Consider the following 25042-nt stretch of genomic DNA (forward strand, 5'->3'; position numbering starts at 1 on the left):
AGTGTTAAAACTTGTTTCAAGTTATGTTTGTAATTTTTATTGACAGCTATAAATGACAAAATTCACCTTATTTTCATAATTGTTTAAAGTATGGCTTTAATCTCTGAATCAGTGTAAACTTCAGAGTAGGGCTCAGAACCTAAAAAGGTAATGGTTTTGGTTCTCTTGTAACTTGGAAACTACCATTTTCAGGACCAAGTAAGCAAAGTACAACAGCTATAAGTACCATTTTTAGTTAAGAACCCGGTTATTGGCACCTGTAATTTTTTACCAATTCACTGAATGAAGGGCAGGGCATTCCTATGGTGCTACATCTTCTGAATTCCTAGCCACAGCACAGCAAAGCTTTTCTGGCTCAGAATTTTACAAAGTCTTATTTTAAAGGGGAAAATAACTCCCCTCAGTCCATTTGAAAGTAACAACTGCAAATCTATAGTGAAGCAGACTGCTTCTCTTTATTTAAAACTAAAACCATGTTTATGGAGAAAAAAATACTGTTGAATTCATAGCTGACTTAGAATTCTAAGATCTTCTAAAGCAGAGTCTATAAGTTAAGTCTGGATAATATATATTATTAATATTCTTTATAAGACCCAGATTTGATAGTGATAGTACCAAAGAATGTCCATACCCTAGGTAAATGATAACCGGGAAGTATTACATGGCCCTATTCACTATCGACTTCCATTAAAAATAACTATGTTGCGAGAAATCGTACTAGAGACCTCTTTGAATATCATGCAGGCTTTGGATCAAGCCAGACCATCAGCAGGCTGAATCCTTGGGCCATATGACTGATTCTGCTTTATTTAATGTAACTTTTAGTTTACACTCAGAACCTGAAGAGAAATAATCCAATGAAAACCTTTGTGTTAATAATTAAAAACAGTACTCATTTTCATAAATGAATTTTTTATACTCATGTTCCTATACAAAAATTTTTGTTTCTTTTGAGAACTAGAAAAGTTCTGATAGTTCTGATGGCCTAACTTCCTATTGTCTAATCTCATGCTGTATTTCTACTTTAAGGCACCTAGATCGTCCACTTCGTATCATTTTTGAGAATAAGGCCAGGTATAGCCAAAAATATACACTGTGTTTCAGAAGTCCATTTTCAAAAAAGGTAATGTTACAAGTTGAGAATGGGATCAGTGGGAAGGAGACTAGGGATCATGCAGGCAAACTGACACTATTTTCTATTAATTGTAAGTAATTCTCATGACTTTTGAAATCTATGCATGAATGACTGATACAATATCTCTCCAGAATTCTTAACCACTAAGTTTCACTAGACTTCTCTACCTACATGTCCCACAGGTAATTAAAACAAACAAACAAAAAATGTCCAGAAATGCACTCAGCTTCCATCCACTCTCACTTCTTGCCGAAATCTGTACACTCACTTTTACCCCTAACTTGCTACAGGTGACACAATTCAGCCAGAACTGATAATTAACTCCACATTGTCCCCTGGTTACCTCCTTGCTATCACCAGGCTAACACTGATTCAGCTCTGAGTCACGTCGACCGAGATAACACTTTCTACTGCCTGCACTTCCTTGCCATTTCATGCCTTTCTGCAGGACCCTGGTGCTTGCCTCTACAATGAAACATGTATGTATCTTTTTCACTTTTGTGTTTCCTTTCACTTCATTGCAAGCTCTTTGAAGGCACAGACTGTGTATTGCAGAGCTCCTAGCATAGTTCCTGGCTCAGAGCAGGCTCAGAAACATTTGCTTAATGATAAATTAGTGGCATGTAACTAAAATGCTTACTATGATAAAAATGTATATATAACTTATAAAGTATAACTTAAGATAACATGTTATATAGACTATAATAAATACTTTATTGGATCAATTGATACAGAATTCAAAAGCTTATTCTTCAATTCTATTATGTAAGTCTCCTGAATGTCTTCAATTTCACCATCTACAGATGTGTAAGACTGGGAAATAATAAAACAGGCTCAATTTTAAAAAATCAAAGCTTATGGAAGCTGTTTTATTTGTCATTTAGACCCATATCAGAAGGTGAAGATTTGATTTATAAACAAAACTACATATACATAAAATATTATATATTATGTATTATCTGGGTGGGGGTAAACTATGCTGTTATACAGTTTGTTGAATGTTCAGTTATCAATGAAGTGGAATGAAAAAAAATATAACCGACACAAATTGATTTTCCATTTTAAAATGGCATGTAACAGGCTTAAGTATAGTTTGAGTGTATCACTTTATTGCAGTCTTTGGATATATATTTAAAATATGAAGTCTGGAAAAATCCGGATTACAGAAATTAAAATGTCTTACACCATTGTATCAAAACAATCTTGACTTCCTATGAGTTGTAGAGAAAATAATTTGCTAGTAACTTCAGCCAATGTTCTAGCTAACATATAAACACCTATGAGTAAAGTGACCTGGCCTTTGAATGAAAATAACAATTACATGGTTTGGAGTCAGAAAGAATTTTAGGGACTGTTCCTTACAATAAAGAAATGGGGCTCTCATTCAAACACTAAATATAATAGGCTTTGGAGAAAAAAATCAGGTCTCCAAAGTATAAATCTATGCTTTTTCTACCATCTCATGTTGCCTTTTTACAGTTATTGCGGCTACTAGAAAGCCCATTACTTGTAAAATAACAACATGCTCACTGGTCAGATAATGCTATTGTTAACTGTCTACTAATCATCCTGACTGAGAAAAGTGATACTTACAGAAGATTCTTTGAAGGTTAAACAGTCCATCCACTTCTCTAAGTACTCTAAAGTCTTTTCTTGGAATAAACTGGGCCATGAGAAAGCTATATACTTGGACCATATTAGCTTAGCTCCTTGAAGAATTGCTTTCACTGAGTTGTATGTTAATATAATGCCTTCAGCTTTTATTGAAGGGGACTACAAGAAACATCAATATGAAATCCATTATTGCATTTATTGGGAAAAAATTGACATCACTTGCTACAGTACCCAGCTTCCCCTAATTTAAAAAAAAAAAGCCAACATGATAATTTTTTCAAAAGGCAATTTCAGAGTAAGGCAAGTTTTTCTCTGAGAAAATTTATATATCCAAAGAAAAATAACTCTTCCCTCCCCCAAGGTGTTACTTTGGTCACCAAGAAGCTGAGAATTTGAAGCTTAACTACTATTGCAATTGACTGCAGCTAATGTGCTAGCCCAAAGATGAATGTATTTGAGTCTATTTTCTTTCACCTTGATTTTCTAATTTTATTTCTATTTTATTCAATTATAATTTAAGTGAATACATTCTTTCGATAAACTGCCTGAAATACTTTGGAACAAGGCAGGACCTTATGAATACAAATAAATAAATAAATACACTTGAAAATATGATGTTTTCTATGCATTAAATAAAATGACTCCAAACAATAGCACATTCCATAACTGTTTGGATATTCTGTTCCTATGTCTACGTTTTGAGTAATTTATTATCTAGTGTTTTCTATACTTTCCTTAGCCAGTTTGGACTCACTGACTCAGCTTTAGAATTGAAAGCAATCTCAAAGAATTAAAGTAAATACATTTTTTATCAATTCAATAAAATATGTACTAAATACTGTGCTAAGTAACAGCAGATATGATGATGAATAAGGCAAAACATTGTCCACTCAGATCTTGTAAACTAGTGCAAGAAACAGACTTATTTGCAATACAACTATAATGTAATGAGATGTTGTAAAAATAATTCATACCAAGTGGTGTCAAAACACAATTTTGGGAATGAGAGGAGTTAAATACATTAGTCTGAAAAGTTTTCATATTATGTAAAATCAGATAGATCTTAACAAATAATAGGAGTTTGTCAGTTAGCAGAAGAAGACATATTATTGCAAGAGGGGTCAGGAGGTCTAATGTTATGGAGCTGTGTAGAGGCATGGATGTTTGGGGAAATGATGGTGGCTAGTAATGATTAGAGAAATAATATGACTATGAAACTTAGATCTATCCTCAATCCTGGATTCACTACCTATTAGATGTGTGATTCTGACCAAGTAACTTTATTGTCCAATTTTCATTCCTAAAATAGAAATATTCCAGGCACATAGAAGTAAAAACATAATAAAAATCTTCCTTATTATTCATCATAAAAACAAACATAAGAGAAAACTATATACTTGGGCCCTATTAGCTTAGCTCCTTGAATAACTGTCTTTAATAATTCATTAAAGAACTGAAGAGTTAGTTAAATGATCTGATTTATGATTTAGAATAACTCCGATAGTAATGTAGAGATAGATAAGAAGAAGACACGATTAAAAATATAAAGGAATAATAAAAACTATAAAAAGTATGAGAGATGGTGAAAATATGGTCTAAGATATGTAAGGAAAATAATGGACAAGGTTTAATGACTGACTAAATGTTGAGCGATACTTCCAAGTTGCTGGCTTGTAAGATTAGGTTGTGGCATTAACTGAAGTACCAATTACTGAGGAATAACTAGGTATGGGCAGTGGAAAGATATAAAATCAATTTTCTTGTATCCTTTCTAAAACAGATATTGTTATGTTCATGTTGAGATTGAGATTGAGATGTTATATTCAGGTAGAAATGCTCCAGGAAGAGGTTAGATATACTATCTTGTAAGTTAAAAGGTATGGTGTATAGTTATTGATAATGACCTTGAATAGTGAAATGAAGGCAAGGGTTTTAAATTTGGATTGGATAATACCTTTTTAAATCATACCATATTTACTGAGCACCTAACACATGTAAGAGCCTGTACAAAATGCCAGAAAGAAGTGATGTATTAAACAAAGATGGTCATTTTCATAATCAGTGAAGGAGCTGAGACAGAAACATGCAATTACAAACTACAATAAAGGCTCTAATGCAAAAGAACCGAGTACTGTACACACTTATAATGGAGGCCTCATCATTTAAAAATTACAGAAATTTCCTGAGGAATTGATATTTGTGCTGAGGATGGCAAATGGGGGGACAGTATGCTTAGTGTTGCAGATATTCATGCAAGCATTGTCAGTAAAACTCTTAAAGTGAGAATCACACAGTGAATACTGAAAACAAAAACAGCATTAAAGAAAGCAGAATTAAATGTCTTTAGGGATAAACAAGAACAGATGCCAGGGAAGCTGGGTCCACTCTGAACTCTGGCAGAGAATCAAAAAACAGAAAAAGAATAGTGGCAGCTGCCAGGATGTGAGGGAGGAAAGCTGATCTTCCGAAGTTTGATTTAAGAAGGAAGAGAAGAGAAAAAGTTGCTGTGCTGGGCCTGAAGAATGATTCTGGAGCATAACAGTAAAAAAAATTTAATGGGGATTCCTTGAGAAAAATAGGAAAATTATTTTCAGATCTTAAAGTATGGAGGTTATTAGTGCTCTTCAGCTACAAGATAGTAAATGAAAAGGAAATTAGATTATAGTTGATCGAGAATTAAGTTGAAAGTGGTAACATTGCAAGTAAAGCTTTAAAAAAGTTTGAATATAGAAAGAGGCGAGAAACTGAGGATGTGGGAAGAAAGTGGCATAGGATTGGAAAAAGTTTTCTCCTTGGTAAATGAAGCATATTAAGCATCTTCATAAGCTGAAAGAAAGGAGGCAGTTGAAAATAATAAGATGGCTTTGAAGACATAAAATAATAAAACAATAAGTAATGGAACAGGTTTGAGAAAGCAAGAAGGAAAGAGATCAAATAAAGAGCTGGGTGAAAGAATTTGTATTGAGCAAAAGGAGAAAAGGAAAAACATTGGATATGAAAAAGGGTTCCATAAGAGCCTGGGGTTGCATAAATAGACACCTTTGTATATGGAAAGGCATAACAATTTGGAGTTTGATAATCTGATCCAGCATTGTATTTTTCTAATGATAAAGTTTTCTTGCCTAATTTCACAACTGAGGCTAAAAGTAGTATAAAATCCTGCCCAAGCCTACAGAGTAAGGTAGCTTTGCCTTTTAATATAGAGCTCAAACGTAGTATGAATATAACTGAGAGTGTTTATTTATTTGCAAAACCGAAATTTAAGTATCAGTGCACATTCTACATGTAATATGTTGAGTGTGCCATCCACATGTAAACAGGCTAAAGATTAATGTCTTTTTCTTAAAACATACAATATCAATATGTAGCTGAATCATTATTCTTATGGGCAAATTGATACTTGGTATTTTATGAATTTTCAAAGAACTTTTCATTTGCTCGTTGGGTTGATAGATAACCACATTTGCTCATGTTTACTAATGTCACACAAAAAAGGACTTCCATAAGCCTGGTTAGTCAGAAAGGGCACTACAAACGGCCTGTGGACAAAAACTCTGTATTTAAAGAAAATTATAATTTTCTACTTAAAAATTAAGACTAAGGAATATTAAAGTAAAAGCAGATAAGCTACTTTAGGGCACTCTTCTGGATTTCCTTTTAGTTTTAAGGACATTTTAGTTCTTAGTCCGAAGGTAGGTTTATGAAACAACTCTCAAACTCATCTGAATCATGAAATTGGATAGAAAACCCACTGATAAATTCATTATCAGTGATAAAAAAAATATATATAAATATATATACATATATATTTTTTTTTTTACAAAACTTTCCATGAAGGCAAAGAAGTCCTCCCACTGGTATTACATAGTCAGATTTAAGATCACAAACTCATTCATTATTTTATACAATAAATATTTATGAAATGCCTGCTAAGGACCAGACACTGTGCTGGGCACTGTAGCTATGGGAAAGGAAACGAGAACAAGCAATGCCTGATATATTGTTTTCCTGAAGTCAACCACAAGAACTAAAATAACATAAACAATGTTAATTCTTTTCCTGAAAATTAGGTTGGAATCTCAGTGATTTTGACATAGCTTTATCCTGGCTATGTGTAATTTGGCATATGGGTAGACTTAAATCCACTATTCACAAGGAGTAAGCTATTGCTTTTACAGAGCATTATCAATTATTTGTTTTGTTTTTCACATTTAGAGGTACTTCTGTTTTCCAAGGTAAAGAGTTGAGAAGGCATATCATTTCATAATGTCAATTTGGCACTCTCTAATATTAAAATAATATATCAATAAATTTACATATGGGAATTCATAGCACAAAACATTTGTCTTTTGCAACATATTTACAAAGGTCTAATATTTTATCTCCAAAAAATTAGTATGAAGGTGCATATGTAACCAATATATCTTAAAAAATAATTGCATAGATACCATCAATAAAAAAGCAGTACACCATATGGGCAATGAAAACATAAATCAATATTAAAATGTAATGGAAATGCTGAAACAGCCCAGAAGTTAAGCATACAAAATTGACCAGATTCCTTTTAATATTTATTTGTTGGCTCTGTTAGTAGAGAAAATACAACTTATAAAATGAAATAAACCATCAGACTTATTAAAATTTCTATGGCTTAAAAAAATTAAGGAAAAAGACCAAGACTTTTAAACTATAACATTTACTGCTTATATATTTAAACTGTAATATTGTCATAGCAATGAAAAAAATATTCAAATAACTGAAAAAGAAATCAAATCTGCAAGTATGTTAATCCAAATTTAATAAAAGAAGCATTTAGGTTGATACAATGTTAAAGAAATTCTCTGAATACGTTTTACCATTATTAAGAATATAGATAATTATGATACATTCTAAGCCTCTTCTTGAGGCAGATACATAATCTACAGAGTATGAAAGGAAACAGCTGTTATATCAATGCACAAATCTCTAATTAGATTCAGTACTTGAAACCTGAATATGGACAGCAATAATCTCAAAAGAAGTTAATCTTAAAAACAAATAACTTTTCCCTTTTAGACCATTTGAGCAATTTAAAATTCCTAGGCATTTCAGTACTGACATATTTATTCCATACAACATGGGAAAAAATTTTTAAAAAAATGTTACATGGGCTTTTGCAATCAATCAACAGAGATTGGAACAGGTGAAGAGGACTCAATTCATTGACAAAGCCTGGAATTCTATAATAAGTAAAACTAATGCCCATTATCTTTTTCCAATCTCTTTATAATAATCCAGTGTAGTGTTAAAACCATGAACTTAACAGTCAGACAGGTATATCGGGGTTCAAGTATATTTACTAACAATTTGTGTAAGCTTGGGTAAGTAAACAGCTTTACTGTTTCAGACTCTTCATGAGTAAAAATGAGAAGAAGAAGGCAGTCCAGTCATAAAGATGCTATAAAGATTATGTGAGAGAGCATAGGTAAAACACTTAGCACAGGGCCTGACACATACAGCTCAACAGATGCTATGGAGTGGTTTTAATGGAAGTATTACTACTACGAGCACTCCTAAAGGATTTCAGGTGAGAATACTTTAAAAGAAATTGATGTGATTTAAATTCATATATATATGGATGTCTTTAATGTCAATTTTTAGAAACATATCTGTTACAAGCTGAATTCATTAGGGTATTTTCTTAATAATGATAACACGGAAGCTCTCACTTACCTTGTCATTTACTACACTCTTCCCATCCCAAGCCCATCCTCTTTTGGTGAAGTAATTAACAGTTGCAAATTCAATTAGGGCTGAGAACACAAATGCATAACAAACAGCAATAAACCAGTCCATGGCAGTCGCATAAGCCACTTTGGGGAGAGAATTTCGAGCACTGATGCTTAGAGTTGTCATTGTTAGGACAGTTGTTACTCCTGCAAAAGAAAAGATAGGAACCAAAAACATCAATAGTTACTGGCAGGACAGCATGGGAAGCAGCTTTTCTTTCTGCCCCCATCCTCCAAAGCTTTAGCTACTCTTATCCACTAAAAAATAATAAATAAATGAATAAATGCTAGAATACAGTGTAAAGTTAATTATCTTAAATAGGTATGATATTTCTTGATGTAATGACTCTCAAAATATTTTCGGTTTCCACTTTTGTTCTGTATAGAAATCATTTTTCCTCTTCCTGAAGCAAAGACTGGGATACTGGTATAGCATTACTCAAGGAAAAGCAGGCACTTTAAATGGGCCCATTGACAATTAATATATATTTTTTAAATCTTGTAAAACCCTCACATTAATTTGTTCATTATTTATTTGAATCATGTTAAGCAATGGACCAATAACCCACAGAAGTAATCATGAAGGAACCGTGATTTAAAAATACTTCAAGAGGCTCAGCGCGGTGGCTCACGCCTGTAATCCCAGCACTTTGAGGCTGAGGAGGGTGGGTCAGAATGTCAGAAGTTCAAGACCAGCCTGGCCAAGATAGTGAAACCCCATCTCTTTCAAAAATACAAAAATTAGCCGGGCATGGTGGCGGACGTCTGTAATCCCATCTACTCTGGAGGCTGAGGTAGGGAGTTGCTTCAACCGGCAGAGGTTGCAGTGAGCCAAGATCACACCACTGCACTCCAGCCTGGTCGACAGAGCAAAACTCCGTCTCCAAAAAAAGAAAAAAGAGAGACAGACAGAGAGAGAGAGAAACAGAAAGAGAAGGATGGAAGGAAGGAAGGAAGGAAGGAAGGAAGGAAGGAAGGAAGGAAGGAAGGAAGGAAGGAAGGAAGGAAGGGGAAAGAAAGAAACTTCAAGCCTGGCTATTTCAGTATTAAATCAATAATTCTGCATTGCTCAGCATTATGAGGACATAATTTTCTTTTACAACATAACTTAGAATCCATAAAATATGAACCAAACCACTAAAAACAAAAACTCATAAAATATAATTAATTATTTTGTAACTTTCTTGGTTTTAAAATAATATATTTCCTTTCCTTTTAACATATAGCTTTTCTGACAGTGGTAAGGAAGTCACAATTGATAAGAGAAAATAAGGCAATAATTCAGGAGGTAAATTGCATTATAAGTCCTCAAAATGACCATTACAATAACCTGTTTTGTCAGGGATCCAATATAAGTTTAATTATGTGCACTGGAGGTACATTAAATTAAAAGAAAATATGAAAATGTTAAAGAAATGTTCATTCATATTTGAAGGTTCTTTGTATTTTATTTTCCTTTAGGATAAAACAGTATTTTCTTTCTTTTTTTTTCTTTTTTTTTTTTAACTCATGAATTTATTTATTTATTTATTTATTTATTTATTTATTTATTTATTATTTTTTGAGACAGGGTCTTGCTCTGTTGCCCAGACTGGAGTGCAATGGCATGATTACAGCTTATTGCAACCTTGACCACCCCGACTTAAAGTGATATTCCCACCTCAGTCTTCCAAATATCTGGGACCACAGGCATACGCCACCACACCCAGCTAATTTTTTTGATTTTTTGTAGAGAATGAGGTCTCGCTATGTTCCCCACGCTGGTCTCAAACTATGGGGCTTCAGTGATCCTCTCTCCCCGGCTTCCCAAAGTGCTAGAATTACAGTCATGAGCCACTGCACCTGTTGTTTTTTTTTTAAATTAATAACCTGTTACAAACAAGCTTAATTATGCAATCACATTCCACCCATACAGGGTTGTGATAGAAATGTTAATAGTCAGTGGTAGAATTACCTAATATAAACTCACAATTTGTTCTATTGAAACAAATCTTTGCTAATACTTCCCTCCCATTTATTGGTCTTATAGCGTAAATATTTCCCATATTTAACTTAGAGGGAAGAATAATAGAAATTGATTGAGGCTCTGACTAACTTACCTATGGCATCCTTTGTCATTTGGTTTCAAGATTCATGAGTTGTTTATTGAGGACCAGCTATGTACTAGACTAATAATTAGAAGGGGCACAGATGAATAAGAAATAGTCTGCCCAATGGGATATGTGAAAATATTTATAAAGAGTGGTTCAGGCCGGGCGCGGTGGCTCACGCCTGTAATCCCAGCACTTCGGGAGGCCGAGGCGGGCGGATCACAAGGTCAGGAGATCGAGACCACAGTGAAACCCTGTCTCTACTAAAAATACAAAAAATTAGCCGGGCGCGGTGGCGGGCGCCTGTAGTCCCAGCTACTCAGGAGGCTGAGGCAGGAGAATGGCGTGAACCCGGGAGGCGGAGCTTGCAGTGAGCCGAGATCGCGCCACTGCACTCCAGCCTGGGCGACAACGTGAGACTCCGTTTCAAAAAAAATAAAACAGTATTCTCATTCATTTACAATACAGTTAGCAATTCAAAATAGCAATAATTCCAGTAAAGCATGAGTAAATGCATCTAGAAATACCCTATGATTGTAATAGTAAGAATGAAAGAAAAAAGGAACTTTATTTCACCGGCTGCTGAGTTATTAAAAACCACATTTACAGAAACATATTATGTTTGCACATGCTAAATTGTGAAAGGTTTTGATGAATACATTGCTTTCCTTTGAGACTTTCATACAAAAGAATAGAATATAAGACAGATACACATGTACATACATACATATACATATACATGTACATATGTATGCATATACACTCAATATAGGAAATGAAAATAAATCAGCAGCAACAGTAAAGGTAATCCAAAAATAGTTGCTCTTTAAAAGCAATATTATCATCAAAATGTTAGTAAAATTTTTAAAAATTGATACTCTCCTGATAGTGTGGAAGATATAGGGCATTACAAATTTGTGTCATACCTAAGAAACTGTCGTCTAATCCAAGGTCATGAAGAATTAGCCCTATATTTCCTATCAGTTTTAGAGTTTTAGGTCTTACCAGTGAGTCTTTGCTCCATTTTGAGTTCATTTTTGTGTGTGGTGTAAGGTAGATGTCCAAATTCATTCTTTTGCACATAGATAGCCCGTTGTCCCAGCACCATGTGTGAAAAAAGACTTTTGTTTCCCCATTAAATTATCTTGGACACTTTGTTGAGAATCAATTGACCATAGATATGTGGGATATCTCTGTACTGCAAATGTTATATCATTGATCTACATATCTATCCTTAGTCAAGTTTTACACTGTTTTGATGACTCTAGCTTTAGAGTAACTTTTGAAATCAAGAAGCTTGAGTCCCTTCTTATTCCTATTCATCAGTCTTAGTTTTCTTCAAGATTGTTTTGGCTATTCAGCATCCCTTACATTTCTGTATGTTGTTATAGTCATTTTGTTCAGTTTTGTAAAAAGGTCATTGGAATTTTAATAGATATTTAATTGAATCTGCACATGATATTTTGGTAGTAATGTCATTTTAATGATATTTAGTCTTTCAGTCTTTGAACACAGGATATATTTCCACTAGATCATTCTTTCTCTCATTCTCTCCTGTCTCTCTCTATTTCTCTATAATAAACATTTCCATTTATTTAGGGCTTCTTTAATTTCATACAGCAACATTCTATAGTTTTCGATATATAAGTCTTTCATCTTCTTGGTTAAATTTATTTATAGATATTGTATTTGTTTAGATGCTAATGTAAATGGAATGGCTTTCTTAACTTTCTGTTCAGATTGTTCATTGCTTATGTACAAAAACACAACTGACTTTTTGTATGTTGATTTTGTATCCTGCACCTTTGCTGAATTTAATAGCTGTGACAATTTTGACGTGGTTCGTTAAGGGTCTTCTATGAATAAGATCATGCAAATAGAGAGAGTTTTACTTCTTCCTTTCCAATCTGCATATTTTATTTGTTTTTCTTGCCTAATTGCCCTACCTAGAACGTGTAGTATAACGTTGAATAGAATTGGTGAAAGCAGACATCTGTGTCTTATTTCTGATGTTAGGGAGAAACTTTAATCCTTCACCTACAGGTATGATTGTTTTCATTTTTATTTTTTTATTTTCCATAAATATGCTATATTATATTGATTTGATTTTTGTATGCTGATCTAACCTTGCATTTCTGGGATAAATCCCACTTTGTCATGCTATGTAATACTTTTAAAATATGGCTGATTTTAGTTTGCTAGTATTTTATTGAGGGCATCTGCATCTATATTTAAAAGGAATATGGATCTGTAGGTTTTTAATTGTGATTTCTTTCTCTAGTTTGGTGTCTTGGTAATACAGCCTTATAAAATGAGTCAGGAAATGTTTCCTTCTCATGTATTTTCTGGAATATTTTGAGAAAGTTTGTTGTTAATTCTTTATATGTTTGGGAGAATTCACCAGTGAAGCCATTTGACCTTGAGGTTTTCTTAATTGGAATATTTAGTTTACTAAATTCATAGTTTTATTTGTCATAGGTTTATTCAGAATCTTGAGTTAATTTTAGTCATGTGTCATTGCTAGGAATTTAGATAGTTAATATAGATTGTCTAAAATTTTGGCATACAATCGTTACCAGAATTTATATATAGATATAGATATAGATATATAGATACAGATATAGATACAGAGAGAGAGAGAGAGAGAGAGAGAGAGAGAGAGATTGAGTCAGTCTTGCTTGACATTTCACCCAGGCTCAAATGCAGTAATGTGATCTTAGCTCACTGCAACCTACACCTCCTGGGTTCAAACAATTCTTGTGCCTCAGCATCCTGAATAGCTGGGATTACAGGAGCATGTCACCATGCCCAATTAATTTTCATATTTTTAGTAGAGACGGATTTTGTCATGTTGGCCTGGCTGGTCTCAAACTCCTGGCCTCAAGTGAGTGATCCACCCGCCTCGGCCTCCCAAAGTGCTGTGATTACAGGCATGAGCCACTGTGCCTTGCCACATATATATATATTATATAAATTTCTTTTGCTCTATGGTCAGAAGTGATGTCCTCTCTTCTTGCTTAATTTTAGTAATTTGATTTTTGTCTCTTTTTTTCTTGGTCATTGTAGCTAAAAGTAACTCAATGCTATTGATCTGCTCAAAAACCAACTTATGGTTGTGTGGTAATTTTTTCTATTTGTTATTTCTGTTCTTTCTACAATTTATCTCTACTCTAACACTTCTTATTTTTCTTCCCCTTGCTTTGGGTTTAGCTTTTCTACCATTCAAGGAAGATGGTTAAGTTATTGATTTGAGAATTTTTTTTCTCTTCGTAACATAAGTGGTTAGAGATACAAATTTCTCTTTAAGAACAAGCTTTTGTCATTTTCCATAACATACGTTATTTTTTGTTTCCATTCAATCTTAAAGTATTTTCTAAAACCTCTTGTGATTTCTTCTTTGATTTCATGGTTATTTAGAAATGTCTTCTTTAATGTTTACATACTATAAATTTCCCAAATTTACTTTTTTATTGATTTCTAATTCTATTCTATTGTAGTGTCAGAACATACTTTGTAATAATTCAATCTTTGAATTTCTTGAGGCTTGTTTAATGGTCTAATGCATTATCTTCCTAGAGAATGCTTCATGCCCACTTGAGAAATATGTACATTCCGCTTTTTATGACCAGAGTACGTTTGGTGTAGTTGGTGTATTCTCTATTCAAGTCTTCTACATTTTGCTGATCTTCTGTCTAGTTATATTCATTTTAATATTTTTAATATTTTATTTTAATATTAAAATTTTAATATTTTAATATTTTATTTTAATAAAATATTAAATTTTGTATTTAATTTTTAATATTTAAAATAAATATAAAATAAATTTATAAATTTAAATATAAATAAATATAAAACAAAATTTTTAGTTAATGTTTAATATTTTATTTTAGTTTTGATGAATAATTCTAGGTTGAATATTTTTATTTTCAAATATCTTCCCATGGCCTCTGGTCTCCATGGTTTTTGATTTTTTGTTAGGTGCTAATCATATTGAGAATCCCTTTTATATGAGATGTTACTTTGCTTGTAACATTTGCTTGTTTCAAGATTCTCTATTGGCCTTTGGCATTCCAAAGTTTTATTATGATATATCCAGTTGTGATGTCTTAGAGTTTCCTTTATTTCTAGTTCATTGAGCTTCTTGGATGTGCTGATAGAAGATTTTCATCAAGTTTGAAAGGTTTTAGCCATCACGTCTTCAATTTTTTTTTTTTTTTGAGGTGGAGTCTCAGTCTGTCACCCAGGTTAGAGGTCACTGACACGGTCTCGTCTCACTGCAACCTTTGCCTCCCAGGTTCAAGCAATTCTCCTGCCTCAGCCTGCTGAATAGTTGGGATTACAGGCATGCACCACCACATACACCTAATTTATTTTTATTTTTCATAGAGACAGTGCTTCACCATGTTGTTCAGGCTGGTCTTGAACTCCTGACCTCAGATGATCCACCTGCCTTGGCCTTCCAAAGTGCTGGAATTACAGGTGTGAGCCACCGTGCATGGCCCAAATATTCTTTTTTTACCTTTCTCTCTCTACTCTTGTTCTGTGACTACAAAAGATTCATCTGTTGATATGCTTGATGATGTACAACAGGTCTTACAGACTTTGATTAATTTTCCCCATTCTTTTCTCTTTCTGTTCCTCGTATTCAACAATCTTAATTGGCTTATCATTGAGGTAACTGATTTTTCTTTTTGGACTGTTTGAATCTGCTGGTAAGCCTCTCTAGTGAATTTTTTATTTCAGTTATGATAATTTGAACTACAGAATTTCTAATTGTTTCAATTTTAAATAATTTATATTATTTTATTGATGAAGTGTTTGAAATATCATTATTATACTTTCCTTTAGTTCTTTGGACATGGTCTCCTTTAGCTCTTTTATCATAGTTAGCATAGTTAAAGACTTTGTGTGGTTAGTACAATGTCTGGGCTTCCTCAGGTAGAATTTCTAACGAATTTTTTTTTTCCTGAAAATGGGTTATAGTTTCTCTTTACTTTGTATGTCTCATATTCTTTTTTGAAAATTGGACATTAGGAATATTGTAATGTGGCAAATCTGGAAATCAGACTCTGACCCTTCCCTGCAGTTTGCTCTTATTGTTGACAAACTTATTGTTTGTTTAGTAGCTTTTCTTAACTAATTCTATGAAGTCTGTGTTCTTTTTAGTTAGGGACTACCGAAGACTCTGTTTTAATAGCTTAGTGGGTCATCTAATGGGTAGACAGAATATGTAATTGTTAGCTATTTTTATTCTTCCTACTTTTGTTATAACAGATTGACGATCCCTCAGCCAAAAATCTCAGATTTAATATTCTCCAAAATCTGAAATGTTTCAAGTGCCAAGATGACATTGTAGATTTCAGATTTTTCAGATTATGGATGCTGAACCAGTGTGTATTCTACAAATGTTCCAAAATTCAAGAATATCCAAAAGACTTCTGGTCCCAAGCATTTTGGATGAGGGATAGTCAACCTGTACTGCCATTCTAAAAAAATGTATCTTGCTGATTTGACAAAAAACAACAACAACAACAATAACAAAACTCTAGAGCTACATCAAACTCTAAAACTACTAGAATAAAAGATAGAGTAAAAGGTATATGACATTAGTTTGGGTAACGATTTTTTAGGTTTGACTGTGAAAACACAGGCAACAAAAACAAAGATAAATGAGTAAGATTACATCAAGATTAAGGGTTTCCATATATTAAACAAAATTAACAGAATGATAAAAATCTGGGATCGGTAGAAAACATTTGCAAGCCACACATCTGAAAAGCGCTTAATTTACAAGGTATATAAAAAACTCAAACACCTCTACAGCAATAAAATAAGTAATCGAATTGAGAAACAGGCAAGGGACTTGAAAAGATATTCCTCAAGGGAAGACATAAATAGTTGACAGATACGTGAAAAAAATGGCCAACATCACTAAACATTAGAGGATATCAATTAAAGCCATAATGAATATCGCTTCACATATTTTAGAATGACTATTATCAAAGGGACAAAAGAGAACACATGTTGGCAAGGATGTATATTGCACACTCTTGGTTGGAATGTGAACTATGCGAATTAGTATAACTATTACGGAAAACAGTATGGGAGTTTTCCAAAAAACAGAAAATGAAATTACCGTATGATCCAGTAATCCTACTTCTGCGAATTTACCCCAAAGACTTGAGATCAGTATATTGAAATGATGTCTGCACTTTCATGTTCATTACAACACTACTTACAATAGCCAACTTACGGGATCAGTCTAAGTGTCTTCCAAAGGATGAATTAAGAAAGAAAATGTGGTATATATGTACAACGGAAGAGTATTAGGCCTCAGAAAAAGAAGAAATTCTGTCATTTGAGGCAACATGAATAGAATTGGAGAATAATATGCTGGGTTAAATAAGTCAAACACAGAAAGACAAAAGCAGCATGTTCTCACTTATAGGTAAAGTCTAAAACAATTGAACTCACAGAAGCAGTGAGAAGAATGGTAGTTTACTAGAGGCTGTGAGGTCAGGGAAATGGAATGGGGAGATGATAGCCAAAGGGTACAAAGCCTCAGATGGGAAGAATAATTTTCATGTTTGTTTTGAGAACAGTTGCAGAGTATGGTAAATATAGCTGCTAATTAAGTTCGGTAACTTCTATTTCACTAAAAGAATATTTCTAATATTCTCATTACAAAATGTTAAATGTTAGAGGTGACAGATATATTAATTAGCTGAGTTTAATCTTTCCACATTGTATTAAAAAATCATAACATCATTTTGTAATCCATATTTACATGTACAATTATAATGTGTCAATAGATAGCAAAAAAGAAAGTATAGAGATAAATGTTATACAAGACTCTTCTATGAACACTACTTACAAAAGCCAGAGTCACAAATTGGTCTATTAACTGATACAGAAATAGTCTGAAAAATTGTTGAATACCTACATTATAAATACCATGACAATACCACAAAGAATAAAGTAGTGCTATATATTGACTACAAATATTCTGCATTAAAAGTTTCATAATTCCATTTGAATGAAAATATACACAGCTAGATTTATATGTCAATATACATGTAACTGTATAAATGTAGTAAAAAAAAGTCAGAAAAGAAACACCTACAGTTACCATTTGGGGGAAGAATGTGGTATTTAGATTGAATAAAGAAAATTAAAATGGACTTGTGGCTGACTTTTTTGTTTTACATTTTTCGCTATTTTAAAATGAAATACCAGGAATAAAATTAAAACATAAAATCTCTAATGATACAATTTAAGATGGTAATATTAGTTATTTGTGAAAATTAATAGTGAGATTATATTATTTTCCTTTTCTGCAGTGAAACTGCTTTTCATTTGTGATAAAAATAATACAACAATTTTAATTTAAAGCAGGGATAGTTGATGACATCTATCAATTCTAATTCAAATGTGAATTTTTGGAATATCTGATGGATGCACTAATACTGATTAACTTTTTTAAAAAACAGAAAACATTTACAATAAAATGCAAGTCCAAATGATGGCAAACCATAAGTTGAATTTTGTTTCTAAGTCTACACTAACAGTTTAAAATTAGATTTTGGTCTATTCATTCTAGGCAATAAAACATTACAGCAATTTTAATACAAATCTACCATGAGGCAATCTTCCCTATATCTAAATTATATTTTCTTTCATGTGATTTTGGAAATTTGGCAATAATTTTACTAACTTTGTCTCTAGATGCCATCCTCCTTCCTTCCTTTCTTCCCTTTCTTTTTGTCTTTTTACTGGAAAAATATGATTCTCAAATGCCACCTTTTCTGTTTACTGCTTTATCGTAGCCTGGTCTCATGACACTATAAACAAAGAGTACTGGACATTAAATAAAGAGACAGTGCACTTACCTGGAAAGCTCACAGACCTTCCCTGTACCTGTCTACTAACAATGTGCATTTTTCTGCACCTAGTTGGGCACTCTCTAAATGTTTCCTCAGCATTTCTTTAACAGACTGTTTCTTTTTTTATCACCTCTGGTGAGATCTCTACAATTCACTTATCTGGGAGGCTATTTTTGTCAATTAAGAATAAAAAAGGTAAGTGCCTTAAAGTGTTTTTAGCACTAAAATTCTCTATAATATGTGAAATATATGTGAGGATTCCCCATGCATAGACAATACCTAACTTATAGCACTTTTACACTTTATTTTATATAATATTTTTATATCAAGGTATAGGCCAAAAATGTTAGATAATTGATGTTTTAACTCATACTAGGTGAGCAAATGATGTCTAAGCAAAGGGTTTTGGGTGAAAATACACGCTGAGAAGAAAGTCAAACCAAGGTAGGTAGTTTAGCACAGAGACTGACACTGCTGCAGCAGCTTCCCCATTTCTAACATTAGGATCACCAATAGCGCTTTCTAATAGTGTTGTTACTAAGACCAAATGAGTTTCTTCACGTAAAGCTGTGCCCCTACTATAAAAAAATAAATAAATACTTCAATGCCTATATGCAAAAAATATCACTCTGAAAGCAAAGGTAGATTTAAACCAGAAAGACAAAATAAAATAAAATCCTCCTGTGTATTTGTGGTTGGGGTGTGGGGTGGAAGTTAAGAAGGAAAAGTCTCAGAAACTAAACAGGCACGAAAGACTGCACTAGAACACATGTAAAATTGTTTGATACCACCTGCTGGTTACTGCTAGGAATGGCAGAAACAAAAGATACTCTGATAACATGTGTTGGGTTTCCCCTGCTTCAGGCCAATGGATAAAAATTGAAAGTACAGAATATAACAAACGTATGCACAAGACCAGGTCGTATGTGCCTCTAGAAGGAAGTTCTACAGACTGCAAAACCTGAGCTATGCATACTGCAGCATTAGTAGAATGTGCACTCTCAGGTGCAAGAAGCTTTGACATTTTGTTAAATATCCTATTCCCCAAATAAAATAAAATAAACATTTACAAATGCAATTTAAGTGTACTATAAAAGGCTATAATTTTTAACTCAGAACCGTACTGCATCTGAATGATAACATCATTGGAATTTCTATGTGCTAGAGAGAGAAATTAGAATTTGGATGACATATTTTGTCAAAAAGCTTAACTCAAACTCACATCTTTAATATTGGTGAGAATAAAGAAAAAATTATGATCTAGAAGAAAATGTTTCAAAGGCTATAATAATAATGTGGACAACACTGTTGAAGGAATTGAAATTGTTCTATTTACCTAAATATATCACGGATTTAATTCATCCAAAACTCGTATTCCCCTCCTCACTTTTCTTCCTGAAGTCCTTCTCTCAGTGAAAGACTTCACAATCTAAATGATGCCATTTTCATATTGGCACCAACATGAAGCTGCAGAGATATAAAAATGTTGTCAGTCTAGGGAATTATACATGCTGTTTACTCTACCTGGAGTCTTTCCACTGCCACTTGTTTACCTCTTTTGTATTTAGCTACCTTTTATTTCTTTACTTGATAAATTATTATTAAGTGCCTACTAAACATCAGGTACTCTTGTAAAAGCTGAGAATACACCAATTAACAAAATTGCAAAGGTTGCTGCACCCTAGAGTGCCCATTCTGCTAATGCTGCAGTATATATAGCTCAGGTTTTGCAATCTGTAGAATCTCTTTCCTAAAGGAACACACAACCAGGTCTGAAGCATATCTTTGTTTTATTGTCCTTTTCAAAATTTTGTTAGTTGGCACAACTGTATACCCCAATAAATTATATGGATTAGAGCCTGTGTGTCTTCTCCCCAAAATGTAAAAGGGTGCTTAGTTGAGGGTAGTGTTTCATTTTTTAAATAAATTAATAAATATTTATTGAAACCACTACACCAGTAATCTATAATCAATAAATATTTATTTTTTAGGGCAATTGCAAGAAACCTATACTTTCTTTTATGAAGCAAGCATAAACTTAGTTCCCACTTTGTGCTGAGCACTGTGGAGCTGTGACTGGAATATTAGCAAAGCCAGATGAGCCCTCTAAGAGATATTAAAAAATAAAAGTACAAAAGAACCCAACATCACAACTGGACAAGGTTTAAGATGACCTATAATAGAGCAGCCCACCTTGAAACGGAGGTTGGGTAGGACTTCCCTTAAGAAATAGGGACAAAGTTAACAGGGTACCCAGGAAAGGAAAAATAATCCTAAACTAGAAAAGAGCGTGCACAGAAAATCCCAGGAACATAGCGAAGCCCAAGGCATTTAGGAGGAATAGAGAGAAAGCTACAAGGCAGGAAGGCAAGAAATAAGGGTTTCAGGAAAGAAGAGGAGGCCAGAAGAGGAAGCAGGAGTCAGACTATTCAAAGCCTTTTTGACTATGCTAAGGTAATATAACTTACTTTCAAGAGCAATGGGAAACTATTTTTTTAAATTATGATTTAAGTTCTGGGATACATGTGCAGAACGTGCAGGTTTGTTACATAGGTATACACAGGCCATGGTGGTTTGCTGCACCCATCAACCCATCATCTACATTAGGTATTTCTCCTAATGCTATTCCTCCCTTAGCCCCCCACCCCCTGACAGAAATTTAAACAGTGTAGTGGCATGATCAGTATTTCTTATTTAAAATATTACTTTGGCTATTATTTATTTTTAGTTAAGGTAGTATTGTTTTTCCTTCCCTAGTTGTTTTAAAGATTTTCTCTGTCTTTGGTTTACAGCAGTATGAATGTGATAAGTCTAGGCGTGATTCTTGTTGTTGTATTTCATTTTTCAAATTTATCCTTCTTAGTGTTCTCTGAGCTTTCTGGATCTGTGGTTTTATTTGGAAAGTTCTTGGCCATTATTACCTCAAATATTTCTTCTTTATTCTCACTTTCTACTCTCTCTGTTTCTCTCTCTCTCTCTAGGTGTGTGTGTGTTTGTGTATACACACCGTTCACTCCAGATATATTTAGACAGTCTCTCTCTATATAGACCATTCACTCGGCGTGCGTGCGTGTGTGTGTGTGTGTGTGTGTGTGTGTGTGTGTATGAGAGAGAGATAAGTTTTGGAAAATAGATTAAGTTTTAGGAACATATTAAGCTAAGCACCAACTAAACACCATTCTCTGGAGTGAGAACATAAGAAAACAAACAAGATAAGATGGAAATAAATTTTCTCCTCCTCTATCTGTCATTTAACAATTGTGGCACAAGACATCCAAGCATAGAATAGTCTTAGTATCAAAGACCTAGGCTTTTCATTTCTTATACCTCTGCCATATTTAAGGTGTTGGCCATGTTCTTGAGGTTCAGGAAGGCTTGCCAACACTAGACTGCCTTCCAGCACACAGAAAGTGGAAGAGGGAAGGAGAAGCATATCTATTCATTTTAAGGGGATGTTCCTGAGATTAAGGGCATCTCCCTAAGATTTAGTCACAAACTGAAAATTATACAACTAATATTTACTCATATTTCTTTGAGAACTTTACTCATATCTCTTAGCTCCTATAGCTATAAAGGGAGGAACAGAAAAATGTAGTCTTGATTTGACACACACAGCTGAAATCTGGAATTATATTTTTCTGTAAGTTATTGGGAGACAGAAATCATCTCTGACAGAAGGAATGTTGTTGATCTAGGCACTGACTGCATCAATTAGCTCAAATTTGAGAGAGGAAGAAAGAAATGTTTTATAATCACCCTCTAAAATTTCAAACTACCTAACAAACAAAACTCAACACACATATATTGTCCTCCTTCAATCTGTTACAATTCGCTTGCTATGCAAGTGCAGCTTCAAGATAATTCCAAATCCCCACTTCCAAATAGTTTGCTCTCATCAAAATAGAAATTCTAAAGCCACTACTATTCCATACACACTTTATCTTTTGAGCATTTCTTTTTTATTCCCTTTAACATTAGTCATTTAGTTGTTGGTAATCCACAAGGTTCAGTACTGTCCCTCTACTCTTCTTCCTTTACTGCTCTCCCGTGGCAATTTAATTTATTCTCATTTTCCAACCTGCTCCCAGATGATTAAGACGTTCAAGCATGTATCTCATGACTTCCAGAGCCAAGTAACTCACTTCCTCTGAATATGTCCACATGGATTCAATCAACATTTGTTAAACCTTCCACATGACATCATTTATTAATTAAAAATGTATCCAGCCTACTATGTGTCAGTCACTTTGTTAGACATGAGTATATGAAAAACATAAATTTTATGCTCACGGAAAATATAACCTACAGGAAGATGGAGATGACGGACAGGCATGTTACACGGTAAATATAAAAAGTGATAAAGCATGAGGTGCTCTAAGACTACTTAAGAGGTAGTGAAGACTCTGGAATCAGACAAGGCTTTCTGGAGGAATTGATGTATAAAAGGAGACTTGAAAAAGTCTGAAGAATATGTTCAAGGCAAAACAACACAAAATAAAACATATCCCTAGGTTAAACATAGGTTAACATAGCAAAATGAGTAATTATAACAGATTAAGCTGGGGAGGCCTCATGAAGGTCTTGTAATCCATGGTGAGGGTTTTAATCAATAGACACAATAGAGTCACTGAAAGTTTTCATGCAGGAGAGGGTTACATAACTAGGTTTGAGTTTTCAGGAAATTACTCTTGTCACAATGTGTAGAATAGTCTAAATAAGGAATGTTAGACTAGAGACAGAAAATCAGAGAAAATTTTACACTATACCAAGAGAAATGGGTCTCATAGAAGTCTTAAAATGTAAACATTAACAAGTGAATCTATAGTCTAACTGAAAACCTATTGCATCTTTCATAACTCTCTAATGTATGAAAAATCACTGGATTTTAGCTAGCAACTCAACTAGAAATCAAGGAGTATAGTCATTCCTCAGTAGCTATGGGGGATTGGTTCCAGGACCCCCTGTAGATACCAAAATCCACAGATGCTACAGTCCCCATAGAAAATTGCATGTCTGCGTATAACCTATGTACATCCTTCCTTGTACTTTAAATCATCTGTAGATTACTTATAATATCTAAAACAATGTAAATTCTAAGCAAATAGTTGTTACACGGTATTGTTTAGAGAATAATGACAAGAAAGATGGCTGTATTTGTCTATTAACGGCACAACTATGCATTTTTCCCTAATATTTCAATCCATGGTTAGTTAAATCCATGGATGTGGAGCCCATGAACACAGAGGGCTGCGTGTTTTCTACAAAGCCCACATCTACATTTCTCTCTCCTTCAGATTCTCAATGTCCTACATATCCTACCTCCCTACTGTCTCCAATATCTATAACTCCCTCTCCCTGAACATGCATGATCCTATTTTAGACCTTCAATATTTCTCACCTGAAAGATATCAATTAGCTCTTACTAGTCGTCTTGTATCCACTTTCACCCCATTGCAATCTATTTTATACAATACTTCCCACAGCAGTCTTCCTCAAACTCAAATGTACCCATTTTACTCTCTGGCTAAAATACCCTTGAAGTAGTTTCCATGGCCTTAGAATGAGATAAAAGGCTGCACATGAACTGGAGTCTATCTAACCATGCTGATAAACAATTGAACCCCAGGCCAGAGATACATCAGTCCACAATTTGTTCTCCATATGCTCCATGTTGCTCTTGATAACTGTATACCTTCTGCTTAGAATATGGCCTTTCCTTTAGGCTAATTTGCAAAGCTTGACTTGATTCTTCTTCCCAGTGAGCTTCTCCGACTCCTCTGATATCAGTGTTTCCTTTCTTTTTACTCTTAGCTTATTTTGGACTATTTCTTTCCTAGCACTTATGATATTTCACTTCAAATATTTGTTTACATCCCTGCTTATCCCTCCACATTCTGAGCTGATTGTGTGCATGTGCTTTTTAAAAAACAAACAAACAAAAAAATATGCCACTTAACACAGATTCAGACAAAGGTAAATACTCACTATCACCGGGTTCATTAAATGAAAGAATTGATTTAAAAAATTGTGAATAGTAACAGAAGTGGACCACACTTACAGATTGTATAAGGAGGAATACACAGATTAAGAATATAGTAAATTTTGAATGAAACAGAAGTTTAATCACAATATTGTAATATAAACATAACTTTGAATTATATAAATTGATGCCTTTTGCACATAAATCTCATATTACACTATTCTGGACTGCATATATAATCATCACTTAGAAGCACTTACTATTGGACAGATCTTATTCTAAGAACATTTCTATATGTTAATTTATGTAGCTCACATAACAACCATGTAAGTAACCATGTAATTATTATTCTCATTTACAGATGAGGAAATTGAGTTTACATGAGGTATAGCACTTTACTGAAGATCATACTGTTAGCAAGTAGTAGAGATGAGATACAAACCCAGGCAACCTAACTCAGAAGTCCACACTCTTTACTATTAAATTATATTGCTGAATCTCTAAATGAGATTTTTTTCAAAGACACTTATGTCTAAATTGTGTATTTTTCAATAAAATTAATCTAACCCTTG

At 33.6% G+C, this 25042-nt stretch overlaps 1 protein-coding gene across 7 annotated transcripts in view; it reads right to left on the reverse strand.

Annotated features, from left to right (window-relative positions):
• GABRA2 (gamma-aminobutyric acid type A receptor alpha2 subunit) overlaps positions 1-25042 on the reverse strand; it is a 154842-nt gene that overhangs the window by 9932 nt on the left and 119868 nt on the right. For 5 of the 7 annotated variants that reach the window (XM_017958675.3, XM_003898645.5, XM_017958673.3 and 2 more), the window contains 2 exons: positions 8462-8664; positions 2729-2908 (listed from right to left, as the gene is read on the reverse strand). In XM_017958675.3, coding sequence (XP_017814164.1) covers positions 2729-2908; positions 8462-8664 — 383 coding nt within the window. The remainder of the gene's footprint in view (positions 1-2728; positions 2909-8461; positions 8665-25042) is intronic. The other 2 variants (XM_003898642.4, XM_009206776.4) reach the window with 1 other exon arrangement.

Source organism: Papio anubis, chromosome 3 (genome assembly GCF_008728515.1).
Source record: "Papio anubis isolate 15944 chromosome 3, Panubis1.0, whole genome shotgun sequence".
In the NCBI taxonomy this organism is placed as follows: Eukaryota; Metazoa; Chordata; class Mammalia; order Primates; family Cercopithecidae; genus Papio; species Papio anubis.